At 31.1% G+C, this 16715-nt stretch overlaps 1 protein-coding gene across 1 annotated transcript; it reads left to right on the forward strand.

The window, feature by feature from the left end:
- Positions 1 to 4033: 4033 nt before the first annotated feature.
- LOTGIDRAFT_132806 (hypothetical protein) lies at positions 4034 to 13554 on the forward strand (the record flags this gene model as incomplete). The annotated part of the gene is made up of 12 exons (XM_009067338.1): positions 4034 to 4254; positions 6728 to 6863; positions 7578 to 7720; positions 8123 to 8246; positions 8508 to 8623; positions 8959 to 9223; positions 9995 to 10087; positions 11027 to 11151; positions 11579 to 11666; positions 12099 to 12330; positions 12920 to 13104; positions 13378 to 13554. The coding sequence occupies 12 exons, from the start codon at positions 4034 to 4036 to the stop codon at positions 13552 to 13554; spliced, it is 1905 nt and encodes a 634-aa protein (XP_009065586.1).
- Between the last annotated feature and the right edge of the window lie 3161 nt (positions 13555 to 16715).

A 16715-nucleotide genomic window follows, 5' to 3' on the forward strand; every position in this document is an offset into this window, starting at 1 on the left:
CGTGATAAATTTTAGTACCAAATATTCTTGGCGTTTATTATAGACGAGGAAAACCTGCTGTGTTCATGTTAAATACTATAGGTATTACCATTATTTCTGAATTATATTTGTCTAAAAATAGATTCTCTGGCCATGTAGTCAGTGTATTGAGCTGAGAGAGGAAATTATTTCCAAGGGAATGTTTATTGGTTCAATACGGGATACAACACAATCAATAAGATATAATAACTAATCATATTGATAGCTTCTAACTCATTCTATTTCACACTACATTGCTTTAAATGAATCAATTCCATGTATATGATAGATTCAATTCATTAGATAGTGAATACTACCATATTGCTGTCAAATTAATTACAAATACACACAAAATTCATCAGCTGGTTGATCTTTGAGTACGGTGACAGTGGTGTTTCTAAGAATCTTCTTGTCTTTCCATCTTTGTAAGATGATAAGAAATTTGAGAGTGGGAGAGGGGCAAACAGTTGATGAATCCCTCCCTTTAAGTTTAAACTGATGATTATGGTGATGATGAAATGATAAGTCATGTATAACGAGTTCTACTGATGTAATTTAAGAATAATAAATCTATGATATTCTCTAGACAAGTTGGATGGAAGAGACTTTTGTGTGTTAAATATTTATGAATACCAATCAGATATCAATATCATATTTTGATATAAAAAACCAAGTAAATGTCCTGGAATATTGATGGAAAATGCCAAAACTGGTTGTGCTACAATCTGTTATTCTGGAGAAATTTTCATGTTTCTAAATCTGTGGTCGATCATTGCCTTATTTAGATCTGTTGAATATGTTTTTTTTTAATAAAAGCTTTGTGTATCATATTTTTTCATTGATTTGGACTAAAGTAGAAAGAAAGAAACAACCACTTTTTTAACTAGATAATAACAACTGAAGTTCATATGGGTCTTCTCTATCCAAAACTATTGATCTGGAATATCTGTTCTCATTTACAGCTGGGTTGACTGAGATTATGGGGAAAGATGACAGAACATTCACACATCAACTGAAATGTGAACCTTAAGGTGTGGGCACACAAGCAGTCTTGGTCGGGGCTTTTTTTTTTGCTCACTTGAGTACTGTGAGGAGTTTTGCCAACTGGCACATGCACACAAGGAGACAAAAATCTCCAGTCGGTCGTTTTCCACCATGTTGATAGTCACGTGCAGAGCATGCACTTGAAAGGAAAAGGAATCTGATTGAATGATGACGGTCTGTCTTGCAGAGACACCTGTCAAACTTGTTTGAAATGATATTATAAATCCTGTCAGGGACCAATCTTGTGTAAAGGTTTCAACATCTTGCGTATAAATGGCTTAGTTGGTTTTACTTTATCCTATATCAGAAGAATAATCTTACTGATTAGACCTTGAAGTGGAAGGAATGATTGAGATTGACATCCATTCGCGTGAACTTTTATAGAATGTGAAAAAAATTGACTTTGACATTTATAATTTAGAATCTATTTGTTATTTTCAAAAAAACATGCTCATTATCTTTTGTCTTTTCTTTTGAGTTTCTTAAAATCAATTACAAACAACTATGTCTTGTTTAAAATTGATTTTTTAAATCTTTTGTAAATTAGTACAGCTTGGCTCAGTTCCTGCTTGTCAGGCCATGACTTAGTGAGTAGGACGGGGTTGTATTTCGGGTTGTATTTCGGCATATGTTGATACTATACAGGTCAATATTTCACATGGCAGTGATGTAGGTAGGAGGATCTGTATCTTGTTGTTAAGGATAGATAAGAAATCGGCTCCATGTGAGCTACAGGTTGTGCATGTTCCAGATCCCTAGACAATTGGAATTGCCGCCCTGGCAAATTACTGTCATTGCACACTGCATGGTATTACCCCATCTGGTGCAGAAAAGTAGAACTTAAAACATCATTTCAACTCTAATCAGGAGGTTGTAACACTAAAGGCATTGAAAACAAGTGCTATAGATGTACAAGAAGATACATACAAGGTTTAGTGAGGTCTTAAATCCTTCATCCTACATCCTACATCCTACATCTGAGGCTAAACCCATCCTGCTATAAATAAATAAAGAGCAGGATATATCATCTTCACAATGTGAATACTTTAATCATAGGCTTTGACAGAAAGTCTGTAAACAACAGGCCATAATTTTTACAGTCTTTATGCCGAAAGCTCTGATTAGCTGTAATTGTGGGTGAACAATCCAATCAAATAGCTGCATTTGTAAACTTCTGTGACACAAGAAAGGTGGCTATTGCAGTCAAGGTATAAGTTGGTAATAACTAGACAGTGTGAAGAGGAGGATATATAGAATTAGTCTTATCAATTTCTTTCATATTGATGATATGAGGTTGGGTTTTTTATTAGTTCAATATGTGACATTAAGCAAGTCTAACATTAAATTGAATGTCATATGATAAAATGTTGATTAGTTATTAGTTATTTTATGTATTGATGTTTTATTAAAGGTTGAATCTATTTATGGTGATTATACTGAGGTTTGTTTTGTTCCTTAATGACATGTTAGTCTGAGTATGTAGTGGAATATTTCATTGTGGAGTATAATTAAAGCCAGACACAGACGGCAGATTTTTCTTTTGTTGAAAACTAAAAACAATGTTATGTGTTAGGGCTGGGCGATATACCAGTATCACAATAATTACTGATATATCATTAATAATATCGCCTTCTTAAAAAAATACAGAGATATCGCCATATGATATAGCGTTAAATATTTGTCCAATAAGATCTTCTACACAATTCTAACAAGTAATCTAATATTTGAAACAGACATCATTTTGTTTCAAAATCCAGTAAAATCCATACTTCAGATACAGGAATTAATGTTTCTGATACAAAAAAAATGATTTTCAAAAATATTTATCTTATAACGATTTTTATTTTGTAGCCTGATTTTTGTGTATCAATTATATTTATAATTAAATCTATTATATTTGTAGATCAAAGTGAAATATTTATTATTTTTATAGATCAAAGTAAAATCTATATTATTTTTATAGATCAAAGTGAAATCTATGTTATTTTTATAGATGAAATCTGTATATTTGTAGATATAATAGTGAAATTTATGTTATTTTTATAGATGAAATCTGTATATTTGTAGATATAAAAGTGAAATCTATGTTATTTTTATAGTTGAAATCTGTATATTTGTAGACATAAAAGTGAAATCTATGTTATTTTTATAGATGAAATCTGTATATTTGTAGACATAAAAGTGAAATCTATGTTATTTTTATAGATGAAATCTGTATATTTGTAGATATAAAAGTGAAATTTATGTTATTTTTATAGTTGAAATCTGTATATTTGTAGATATAAAAGTGAAATTTATGTTATTTTTATAGATGAAATCTGTATATTTGTAGACATAAAAGTGAAATCTATGTTATTTTTATAGTTGAAATCTGTATATTTGTAGATATAAAAGTGAAATCTATGTTATTTTTATAGATGAAATCTGTATATTTGTAGATATAAAAGTGAAATTTATGTTATTTTTATAGATGAAATCTGTATATTTGTAGATATAAAAGTGAAATCTATGTTATTTTTATAGTTGAAATCTGTATATTTGTAGACATAAAAGTGAAATCTATATTATTTTTATAGTTGAAATCTGTATATTTGTAGATATAAAAGTGAAATCTATATTATTTTTATAGTTGAAATCTGTATATTTGTAGACATAAAAGTGAAATCTATATTATTTTTATAGTTGAAATCTGTATATTTGTAGATATAAAAGTGAAATTTATGTTATTTTTATAGATGAAATCTGTATATTTGTAGATATAAAAGTGAAATCTATGTTATTTTTATAGATGAAATCTGTATATTTGTAGATATAAAAGTGAAATTTATGTTATTTTTATAGATGAAATCTGTATATTTGTAGATATAAAAGTGAAATCTATATTATTTTTATAGTTGAAATCTGTATATTTGTAGATATAAAAGTGAAATCTATATTATTTTTATAGTTGAAATCTGTATATTTGTAGATTATGGAGTGTTCCTGTATGGAGTTGGCATTAGAAGGTGAGAGGTTGTGTAAAGCCGGAGATTGTAAGACTGGAGTACAGTTTTTTGAGGCAGCAGTTCAAGCTGGTACAGATGATCTAAAAACACTAGGAGCTATTTATAGTCAATTAGGCAATGCTTATTTTTATCTACAAGAATATGGAAAAGCCTTAGAATATCATAAACATGATCTGAACATGGCAAGGTATGTACTGTTTCTCATTATCTTTATTTATCTGGACTGAAACGTTGATTCATTTGGTAGAATTGCTGGTATGAGATAGACATAGATATATATATATATAGACAGATTTTATCAGGATAGATTTAGATATTGTGATACAGAAACTTTTTATAAAAGGTTGGGCTCTATTGATTCTAATTCAAAGTCATTTATATAGCCATGCCTTAGATCTTAAATCCACTGTCAAATTGTCTTGTGCACACGGCACAGTACGCAAAGCATTTTCGTCAAGTGAAAAGTCATATTCTTAACAGACACAGTTACATTTTAATTTATCGAACAAGTCATAGGTATTAAAATTTAGTATATGAGTTTTGTTGCAATGCAGAATTTAGGTCTAGGATAACATTTCTATGTCATGTTATATCCATATCATGTCTTTATAAGGCAATTAAAAGCACGTGATTGGGTTGTTAATGATCTCAGAGTATAACGAGCCTCTGAAGATCAATTATAATTATTAACGGAACTATAAAACAGCTGTTTTTTTACAGCTTAATATACTGATAACAGTATTTGTTATTGCTACAATTTGTTATCATCCATATTGATCTATGCAGCCATATAGTTTTAATCTATTTACGATTATATACAAATGTAGATGACATGAGGCTCACATGTTGGGGATTTTTACCATTCGACTCCTGGATAGCATAATTTTGTTTGCTTTCCACAAAAAAATTGACAATATTTCTAATATGTCCTCAATCAGGATATTTATATGAAGGAACTAAATTAAATTCTCAAGTGTTGTCTTAAAGGGAAAGGTTTGCCATCGGTGTGACCAATCGTACCTTAGTCTCAGAAACGAAAACTTAGCTTATCAGTAATAGTGTTCACAGCTCACCATCCTAATTTGAGTCTTTAAATCCATGTGTGTCCAGAAATATACACGTTTGAATTTTAAAATGACGACTCATTTCTTGCTACCTTGCTATATAAAGAAAAGACATATAGTAAGAGAAAATTAAATTCCTAGTTTGAGGTATATGCGATTTTCGTACATTTCAAGTACTTCTGAAGACTATTTACATATATTCAAAAACCAAATCAACCCTCGAAAATGGCAAATCTGTGCCTTTAAAATCAACTGATGTTTCACATAGTTTTAATGGTTTTTAGGTTAATATTTATGTAATTGAGTAAAAGTTTATTTATGGTTTTTTGAAGTGTTTCCTTAAATGATTTCTGAGAATGAAAATTTTGAAATTGATATAAAGTGGATAATACTGTCTTGAAATATTCCTTGAAATATTCCTTGAAATATGTTACAGAAAGAAAACCTAGAATCTTGTAACAATATCTTTTTCAATTTTGTATTCCGTTGAAATATATTCCATAGAAATCATTACATTATATATCTAGCTATATCAATACCAGAAATTGAATTTTTTTGTAGAAAGAAAACAGAATTGTAAGCTTAATTTACAATATCTTGAAATCCATTTTCAATTTTGAATTCTGCTGAAAAATATTCCATAAAAAATCATGTTATTTTTATGCATAGAGCAATATTGATACCATTATTACACTCCATTTGATATTACTGTAATTGCATTATTTTGTAGAAAGAAAACATAGAATTTAGATTAAAATAATATCTTTTTCAATTAATTGTATCCCACTGAAACATATTCCCAAAAAATATTAATATAATTTTAGAAAATCATGATGTTATTTCTATCTATAGGGCAATATCGATACTATAATTTTAACAAATATAATATAACTGTCTGTAGCAGGCACATATTGAAATCTATTTACTGTTATATTTTATCAGCTGTATAAATCTAAATAATGTCAGTTAATTTATTTATTAGAAATATTTGCAGACTAGGCCAGACTGACATTGATTTTTTTAAATTGAATTTCGTTCAAGAAAGTAAATTCTATATATTTGAATGTGATTCTTGGCTAAGAATTTTAACAGAATATTGTATGTAATTGGATAAAGACTTAGGGTAGACTTAATTTGTTGTTGAGAAAGACTATCGTTCGACTGTATAGAGGTATCATATTTGAAACACTGGGATATTTTAGAAATAGCTGGTATTGTCTCATAGACATATTTATTGTACATCTTTTTATAAGTTTAGATACCAAATTTTGCTTTTGTCATGGTGAAAATTCTCGAAAAACTAGCAATCCAGATCGTAGCAACTTCCATGAAATGTGACGTTTTGTGTCTGGTCCTAAACATGCCAAATTTTCAATCTGTGTATCATGCCGGAGGAACAGGTAAAGCCACATTTATGGCTAACAGCTGAGGGGAACTAATAGTGAAGTCGTGTAGTAGAAATGTTGAGCCTTCAATCTTATAACCAGTGGCAGTGGAACATGAATAAGTAGTTAAATAAAACAGTAATAGTCATCAATAAAAGTGTGTTGTGTTTAAACTGAATATGTGTAAATTGCATGTATTTATTGATTCCAGAGCCCTATCAGATCGTGTGGGAGAAGCCAAGGCCAGTGGTAATTTAGGGAATACATTGAAAGTGATAGGAAAGTTTGATGAAGCTATAGCGTGCTGTAAACGACACCTGGATATCTCCAGAGAGATTAATGATAAGGTCAGCCAGCGTTATTCTTCAAGTAGAGATCAATTCTAATTTTATATACCAGCCCACAATCATTGGTTTCTAGTACACCCACATGTTTTTTAACAGAGCTGATATGTCAATTCAAACCACAAACACATGTAATAATAAAAATACATGAAAATACGGTATAATTGCAAATATCGTATGCATTTATAATGCCCTTTCCCCTTGTTATCATAATGCTATCATCAAGTGAATCTGGAAAAATCTCTGTCACAGTAAATAATATGCACATATATAACAAACAATATCAGAAGAGTTAATGATACCACCCCCTATTCCAGAACACCTTAACTTGGGCCCATCTGTAAACAAACAATTTGTTATGACCATTCGTTATGAACCATTACTATTTACAATAGCTAATAACAAAGTGGAATGCTCATGTATTTGTTTGAATTAGACAGAGATGTGGAAATGTATCTTTGCTTGAATGTGTAGATTGTTTAAAAGAAATATAGAAATAGTCATAAATAAAGAAGCACAAAATACATGGATAGACATGTACTCAAGGTTTCACATGCTCATACAGGCAGGGTTAGAATTATTACATCATGTTTTTTTTCTCTTGATAACCTTGCCTGTATGAGCATGTTAATAAATGTTAGAAATAGTATATCCATATATTTCATGCTTCTTTATAGTTGTGCATGTATCAAATAAAATATTCTTATAATTTGACAGGTTGGTGAATCCAGGGCGTTATATAATTTAGGTAATGTTTATCATACAAAAGGTAAACACGTTGGTCGAAGTGGAAGACAAGATCCGGGAGACTTTCCACCAGAAGTAAAAGACTGTTTACAGAAAGCTACTCAATTTTATGAGTAAGTGCTATAATGTTACCATTATCTTGCATGCATGATTCATTGTGTCATTTGAATGTAAACTTGCACTGTTAACTTGAATTCAATTGAAAATTTGTTCACTTATTTAAGGTAAAGATTCGCATGGCTTGATTTGAAGTTTGAATATATGTAAATAGTCTTCAGAAGTACTAAAATTGTACAAAATGCGAATAATTCTTTCAAAAATACCTCAAACTAGGAATTTCACTTTCTATTCCTCTATATTATTTCAGAATTTCTCTACATAGTAATGATTATGTATACTATTCTATTCCATCTGGGTTAAATCCTTATTAGCTTTATAAGAATGATTGAAGTTGTTGCAATAGACAAGAAATCTAATAATCTCCATGATATATATGTATTCGTTTCTTATTTCAGAGAGAATTTAAAGCTAGTACGAGAATTAGGCGATAAGGCAGCCCAAGGTAGAGCATGTGGTAATCTAGGCAATACTCATTATTTATTAGGCAACTTTACACAAGCAATCCTTTATCATGAAGAGGTGAGTATATTATAAATAATGCTGACACTATAAATGAGTGAATCGATACATCGCATATGACAGATTTTCAAATTGGTTTCTCCCTGTCAGTGATGCAGGTCTGAGAGTCCGACATGGAAGAACATTTGGTCGTTTAGATAGGACCATAAACCAAGGTTGTGGCTACAGGCTGTGCACATAAAGATCCAGCACAATATTGTTATCTATGGTCAGCTATTCTTTAAAACAATCATTATATTTTCAATGCACATGTTATTATAGAGATTAGCAATAGCTAAACAATTTGGTGACAAGGCAGCAGAAAGGAGAGCTTATACAAATCTTGGCAATGCTCATATTTTTCTCGGTGAATTTGAAGTAGCAGCTGAACACTATAAGTAAGTTGATATACCTTAATTAATATGAATTTATATCCTTTAATGTCAAATATACCAAACAAATCCAAAGAAAAAGCGTCTAGTCATTCGGATAGGACAAGAAACCGAGGCCCTATGTGCCACAGATTTTACATGTTAAGTATTCATCAAAAGTTTAAAATTGAAAAAGGCCAATGCCGTTGTCCTAGCAAAATTGCATGGCATGCTATTGAAATTTTATTAAAAGCTTGTGTCTATACTTTTGTTATGTTTGAGTTACTATTTTTCAGAAAAGAAATGATATTGAGTAAAATGCTGGAATAATCTCTTATACCTTACTACATTGTCTTTTATAGGAGAAGTTTACAGTTAGCCAAACAATTGAGTGATAAAGCATTAGAAGCTCAAGCATGTTATAGTCTGGGCAATACATACACATTACTACGTGACTATGAGAAGGCTATAGAATATCATATGAAACATCTACGTATTGCCCAAGAGTTAGATGATAGAGTAGGTGAGAGCAGAGCCTGTTGGAGTTTAGGTAATGCTCACACTGCTGTTGGAAACCATGAAACAGCAATTGAATATGCAAACAGACATTTACAGCTATCCCAAGAGGTATGGGCTGTTTTTATTTTGTAACTATGCAACGTTTTGAATGTATAGATTTTTTCTTTGACATTTATCTTGATTCTCTCATTGGTCATTGACATTAATTTAGTTTGGGAATTGTTGGGAGTAAATTAATACTGATGTCTGATTGTCACATGGGAGCCGCGGTGGCTCAGTGAGTTAGACGCTTGCTCGCTAATCTGAAGGTCCAGGGTTCAGTCCCGGGATAGGTCGAGATAATACCTTTGAATTTTTCAACCCAGTTTCCCCCTGTAAGTGATGCAGGTAAGAGGGACTGACATGGAAAAAGCGTCTAGTCGTTCGGATGGGACAATAAATCGAGGCCTCGTGTGCTACAGGCTGTGCACGTTAAAGATCCCTCGACAGTTGGAAATCGAAAAAGAGCAGGCTAATGCCGCTGTCCTGTCACCCTGCATGGCGTCGCCCGTCTTCATTAGCCCACAAGGTGCAGAAGAGTAGGACGTAAAACTCCATTCATTTCATTTTTTTCTGATTGTCACATAAAATGTTAAGAATATGAGGTATATGATGATAAATTATCATTTGAAATAAGTCAGAACATGGTCATGTGACATTCAGTCCATGTGATGTCATTGCTACATGATGACTTAAAATCCCATGAAATATGGTCTGCATATTGTTTCATAGAAATTCTATAAATTTTGATACAGACATGTATATCTTATGTAAATTTTGCCCTACTGTAAGACAAAGATAGTTACAAGTATATATATATATATGATTTATATTCTCTAGATAGGAGATGAAAATGGTCAAATAACAGCTAAAATGAATATAGCTGATTTACGTTCAGCCTTAGGTATAATTTCTAAAGATTCCAATGGGTTAGTATCAACTTTTATTTAAAGATTTAACAATGGTCTTAATAGCATTAGTTTGATATGTAAAGACAACCCATCACTGAGTTAAAGAGGATGTTGTGATAAATTATTTGTCAGATGTCTGTAGTTCCTGTAAATATAGAAATACTTAATCGCAAAATACTAATGGTATCTATTGTTGAATTTATGCTATAATGTAAATTATTTCTCTAGATTGGTATTATTATTTATTAATATGTCTGGTATGATGTATCAGTGGAATCTATACAATGTGATACAGTATGTGATGATATGTGTTTTGCATGGCCATGTATAGATATTTTCCGAGCAAACTTGCTCATTCAAAATGAATTTCAGTCAGGCTGATAAAAGTCAAATAGATAATTGTAGAGTGAAGTTATTTCTGTGTAATATTTTAGTTATGGTAATGAAAATGATGAAAATCTCCACAGTGGAAGAAAATTACCAGCTGATGTTAGTGATGTAGCCTTAAGTAAGTAATTGTCTAACTGAAAACTTAATGGGCTTGTTTTGAGTTTTTGTACCTTTTTATTTCGGGGCCATTAATGATTCCTTTTTGGTAATTCCAATTTTCGATCTGTTGGTCCTTTGATTTTATAAATGTTTAACCCTAAATGTGGTCGCCACAATAGGTGGTAATAATATCTAAGGGCATGTGCGATAACAATTAGTTTCAGTGGAATTACAAGCCCTCAGCGTGATTGGGGCAATGGTATAAAAATCAATGCCATTAGTGTCCTTGATACACATAAAAGTGTAGAAAACCTGGGGTCAATCTACTATGGTCTAACTCACACAGTCTACAGTTGATAATGGTTCTTAAATATCAGTTAATGGTCTTAAATGATTAGAGTTATTACTTATTAATGACATATATATCACAGTTTTAACTGTAATATACAGCTAATCACTGATTTGGTAATAGGTTGTTCATTGTTCAAATATTATTCATTGTTTCTCAGGTAGAAGACCATGTCGTGCCAGACGTCATAGTATGGAGAATATGGAACTGGTTAAATTAACCCCTGATAAAAAGGTAAGAATAGTCAAGTATATTTGAAATATTGGCAGATTATAGTATATCAAGGGAGATAATTTGTAAATCAAAATCATTTATGGCTTCTTTTTGCATCATTCTAATCTTCTATAATATGTCTATGGTTTCTGTAATTATAGAAATGCTGAACCATATATGACATCATAATCGCAAAGGCTGCTATAATAATATCCAAGAGAATATTTATAAAGTCTTTTACTCTTGCCTTCTATTGTTTAGAGCTCTTCATTATTTCTGTATTTGAAAGGACATTATTTGAAAAATACGGTTTATTTTACATATTATTTAGACGTCACCATTGAGTGGAGGAGCTCGACCGAAACAGAAGTTACAGAAAGCAGCTAGTATAGCTGTAGAACCATTAAGAAATAAACACTGTCGTAAAGCTTCTGATGGTCTCATTCATTCAGAAGAGGTAAGAGAATTGCCCTTATTTAAAAGAGATCTTGAAACGATCTCATGTTCTAAACTTCTAACACTGTTTCTGGGTTATTCTAGCACCAAGATCGTTTCAATAATATATAGCAAGAACATTAATTTAACATCATATTTGCAACAGGTTTATCCAGATCCCTCAAGAGCTATAATGATGCTTTGGCAAAATTTTCTTTATATCACACTGCATAGCATCATCTGTCTTTTCAATTTAGTTCAAATTACATTTTATTTTCTTTCACCATAATTCACATATAAATGTGATGAAAACTGAAATATCTGGCCTCTCTGATTAGATGAAGATGAAACATATTTCACACTGCAATCTTCAGACAGCTGAAGTAGTAGGACTCGTTCTCGTGTCTGCATTTCATGACAAGTTTGGATGGTTTTATTTCTATATCGTTTTACAATTGATGTACTGAGCACTATTTTAACAAAGAAAATATTTTATTATTAGCCTACATATACTTTGTTTTGTATGTTATACAATGTAATATGAAAGCTACACAACCAAGTGAAATCCATCAGCCCTGATGTTCTGTTATATTTACAGCAGGTTGATGAGACCACGGCAGATGAAGATAACTTCCTGGATTTACTTAGCAGATTTCAGAGTCGGAGAATAGATGAACAGAGATGTTCCTTTAGAACTGCCGATGATCCTGTACCTAATAATACTGGGCAACAAGCACCTCCTTCACCAGAAAATACAAATGGTCCTCTACCACAATCAGGTAAAAATTGGATTCTTCTGATTGAACTTATCATGTGTTGAAAAAAAAAGAATTGAGAGACAGAAAAGTATGTTTGATGTCATGATGATATTTCTGACGGATAATTCATAGGCCTTGAAACATTGTAACTTTTGAATAAATGTAATTTTGGCTAGAACCTGTTAATTTAGTTAGGAAGAGGTGTGTATTATATATTATAAGAGCACTATATTAGCAATTATACAGTATATGTCAGAGCATGGCTTTTAATGTATTTTTTTTGTCAACCAGACAGTTTTCAACGACCTGTGAAATTTGGTCTCAATTTCCCCTTGAGAGAGTGTCTATATATTATACCAGTATTGACATGAGGTTGGGCAAAGGAGAGGTCAACTGTGTCATTTAACCAACAGTTCTACTTCTCTTGAGGATAAGGACCGTCTTTCATTTGAGCTCCCCTGTCGATCATGACCGGTAAATAGAGTCAAATTAACTCGGACAAAGTGCCTGAAATGTTCATTGGTCAGCTGGAAGGATAGTAGACCTTCTATATTGTAGTTAAGTATATATTAAAAAAAATAACATATCAGGAAATATTGAAATATTTTAGGTACTGAAGAACTGTTAGATATGGTAGCTGGTATACAAGGTTCCAGGATGAATGATCAAAGAGCAGAATTACCACGATTTCCAGGTTTAAGTTCAGGAGAGGTTGTTATTGGTCAATATTTACATCGTCCTGACGACCAGAATAGAGCTGATGAAGATTTCTTAGAAATGTTAATGAGAAGCCAGGTAAGTTTGTTTTCTGGTACTTATGGTATAACTGATGAATATTATGTGTCCTGTTCTATGCTCCTTTTAGATGAAATTACTTTATTGCTAGGTTTAGAAATTGAAGGTCTATATTCAAACCACCTGTTTGTTTCTCTTCATTGAAGAGTTCCCATAAGGGGAGATAACCTATGGTGATTCAGGCAACAAACTTTAATACACAAGACGTTACAGCTTTTATCATTATATTGCACTGTTACACAACAGAATTACATGCCATGTTTATATTTACAGGCAACGCGTTTAAATGATCAAAGAAGTGCTCTACCTCCTTTACTACCTGCTCCTACCTTACCTGACGATGATTTCTTTAACCTAATACAGCGTGTACAGTCATCTCGATTAGAGGAACAGCGAACAGATCTACCCAGTAAGAAATCAAGTATAAAAGAGAAAAAGAAGAAAAAGTAAAGAAAATGGCTTCACTTTTGTTTATATTGAGTTATATTTTCAGCAAATAATTTAAGTTTGTGAGGTACATGTATAGTCTTTTTGTTCAAGTTTGCATTTAGTAGCGTGAGGTATCGGTTAAACAATCCATTGTGAAACAACATGCAACGTTAAGAGATCATATCACATGGTCGTGTATCAATACTTTCTAATATCTGGAATACCTGACAAGACATACAACCAAACCTCATCCAAGAAGAAGAAATCAAAAGTAGCATTTCCTTTGTTGAACATTAATGTGACAATAGTCTGAAGACAATATATTACTAATAATATTATTTGGTTGTCTTCTGCAGGCTTTTGGTTTTTTGTTAATGAAAACAAGTTTAGTTTATCATTAATTAAATCTTTGACTACTAGTCAGATATCCATAAAGGGGTTTTGTTAAGGTTTTCTTAACATTTTATGTATATTGAGGAAACTTATAGCATCGATTTGCACCATTCCAATTTTCAATCATTGGTTCATTCAATTTCACCTGAACTAGGTGTTTTATGATGTCACCATCGCAGAAGACCTTATATATTAATAGCAGATTTTGCAACAGTGACCTGTTAAAAAGCTTAGTTTTAGTGGAATCGCAGGATGAACAGATGTCCTATTGAAAATCTGAATGGTGCAAATTGATGCTATCAGTTTCCCTAATGTACATAAAATGTTTAATAATAATAGATCTGAATGCAAATTGATGTTGTAAGTGACATAATACACATAAAAAGTTAAGAAAACCTTTTCACAATCCCTTTAATTAGTACTTAAGATTTTGAAATATGTGATTAGTAAATATGCAATATGAATGGCAATACTTGTAAATATAACCCATTATTTTCCTTGGTGCAAAATCGAGTAGAATTGTTTTAGTTTAGAATTCAGTGAACCATTAAATCGAAATCGAAACATGTAGAATTCAAAAACCAAATCAGACTTACCTTGCTTCAATTTTAAGTTTGGTTTAGATTCTGTGATTCTGTGAGTGTAGAGGATCTGCCTTTTCTATTTAGCCTTTAAAATGTACTAGTCAATATCTAGTTACAGAAGATTGTTTTTTTGATGTAAAGTAAAAAAAAAAACAGTACATAAATGACATATTCATTACATCACTGGGGTCTTATTCTAGAAAACTTAAAATAGATTATTTTATTGGTCCTGTCATCTGATTGGTCAATCCCTAAAATTGATCTTAAATTTAGTTTTGTTACCAAATCAGATTACTATCTGGATTTTATTTAAGTTAAGTTTTGGAGAATAAGGCCCTAGGTTGCTTAAAGGTTAAGTTAGTGTTTTAATTTCAAAACCAGGTTTGCGAAATGTTATTAGCCATAAACTGTTAATGTTTGTTATGTGTTACCAAAAAAACAAAAAATCTTGTGAAATCCATTGAACAATACTTTTTATACAAGTGTTGTGTATGAGGAGGGGGGGTAGGACCCTTGAAAATTTTTTCTTTAGTTACAAAATTATTGAATTAAAATGGAAGTCATTATCTATTTGAATTGTCATCAATGGATATGAACTATTTTTGTAAATTCATGAAAATTCACATGCATTTCATCTGGCCAGAATGCTTTTCAGTAATGTTGACTACACATTTTGTTTTCAGAAAGAAGTTGTTAGTGTTCATCTATTATATAAGGTTTAATAAAGTGCTAATAGTTTTGTGTAATATTCATTGTTTATTTCATTATCTTTATATAGATAAACCAATTTTCATCAATATGTGGTTGAAATCTGTTGTATATTATATCATTAGACCAATTTTCATCAATATGTCATATTAGATGTGTTCATTACATCTAAATAGATCTAGTTTAGTACAATTATCATGATGATATGAACTATTGTCTGAGCAAAGCAAAAGTGTTTGATTTTTTTCTTGTTTTTTTAAAAGAATTGGAAGACTAAAAATGTGCTCATGTTTATATTTTTATCAACAATGTATGACTAACAATACTGATTTGAGGCTGCTATTCCAAAATAATGGGGATAAAAACTAAAATAAACTTGTTACTTTGCACAGACAATATCTCTTACTGACAGTTTGATCTTGTATAACAATTACATAGACCACAGGATAGGTTATGTCTCTGAAAGTTTTGAATCTTTACAAGTACATTGTTAAATAGAAATATTCTGATATTCTACGACTTGCATTAGATATGATTATTTTAAATCTAAATACTGTAGACTTAATACTACGACTTATTCTGCATTTTTAAAGATTTAAATTTTGCCTCACCCCTAAACTTCTGTCATGAAGACTGCCTATTAAGGTCTATAATATGAATGTAGTGTTGAGTTTGGTGTGGAATTACAACATATTATGGGGATTTAGAGGGTTTGAGTTTATATTAGTAAACTACCGCAAGCCTTACCAACTGTAAAAGAAATATTAAATGTTATTCGAAAAAACATTCAAAGAACTAAATATTAAAACTAATGCTCTGCCTTATTTGTTAATGCCTTATTCAGTAGTTAGTATGTTTGCCTTGTTGTAATTCTTATGAAAAGGAATATCATGCTTTATTTTTTTGCAATAGTTTCATCATAAAGCAGTTAGTTTTAGTGGAACTGCAATGGTGGAAAACGATGCTATTAGTGTCCCCTATACAGTATTGTAGTTAAATATAAAAGTTGAGCAAACCCTTAAAGAAATATCTGTAATATTTGTTCATGTTTTGTATTAAATTGTATATAATCTAGTTGAATCTCAAAGCTTTAAAATTGTAGATTGTTATTGTTATTTATGACTTTTACCAGAGTTTCTATCAATCATTCTTTCATTATGTACATGATAATAAATTTGAAAAGGGGAGGGGGTTGGCTCTTTTTTTTGAGGGTCTGTGGACTTTGTAACTGCGCTGTGAGTACTCTCCATGTAGGGTGGATTTCAGCACTTTATAATTACTTTATGATAACTATTATTACTGTTATTGTTAGAAACTTCTATGTTGATATATAGACACATCTTTATGAAACAACAATGTCTGGTTAAAGTTTCGAAGTGTTCCCCCCCTCGTCCCCAGAATTATAAGAGGTGACAGGCAAACTATATATATACATGTATAGTGATATAACCAGTGATTGTTATTCCACAAAGCTGTGTTTATATATCTACTCACAGT

The sequence above is a fragment of the Lottia gigantea genome (genome assembly GCF_000327385.1).
Source record: "Lottia gigantea unplaced genomic scaffold LOTGIsca_81, whole genome shotgun sequence".
Taxonomy (NCBI): Eukaryota; Metazoa; Mollusca; class Gastropoda; family Lottiidae; genus Lottia; species Lottia gigantea.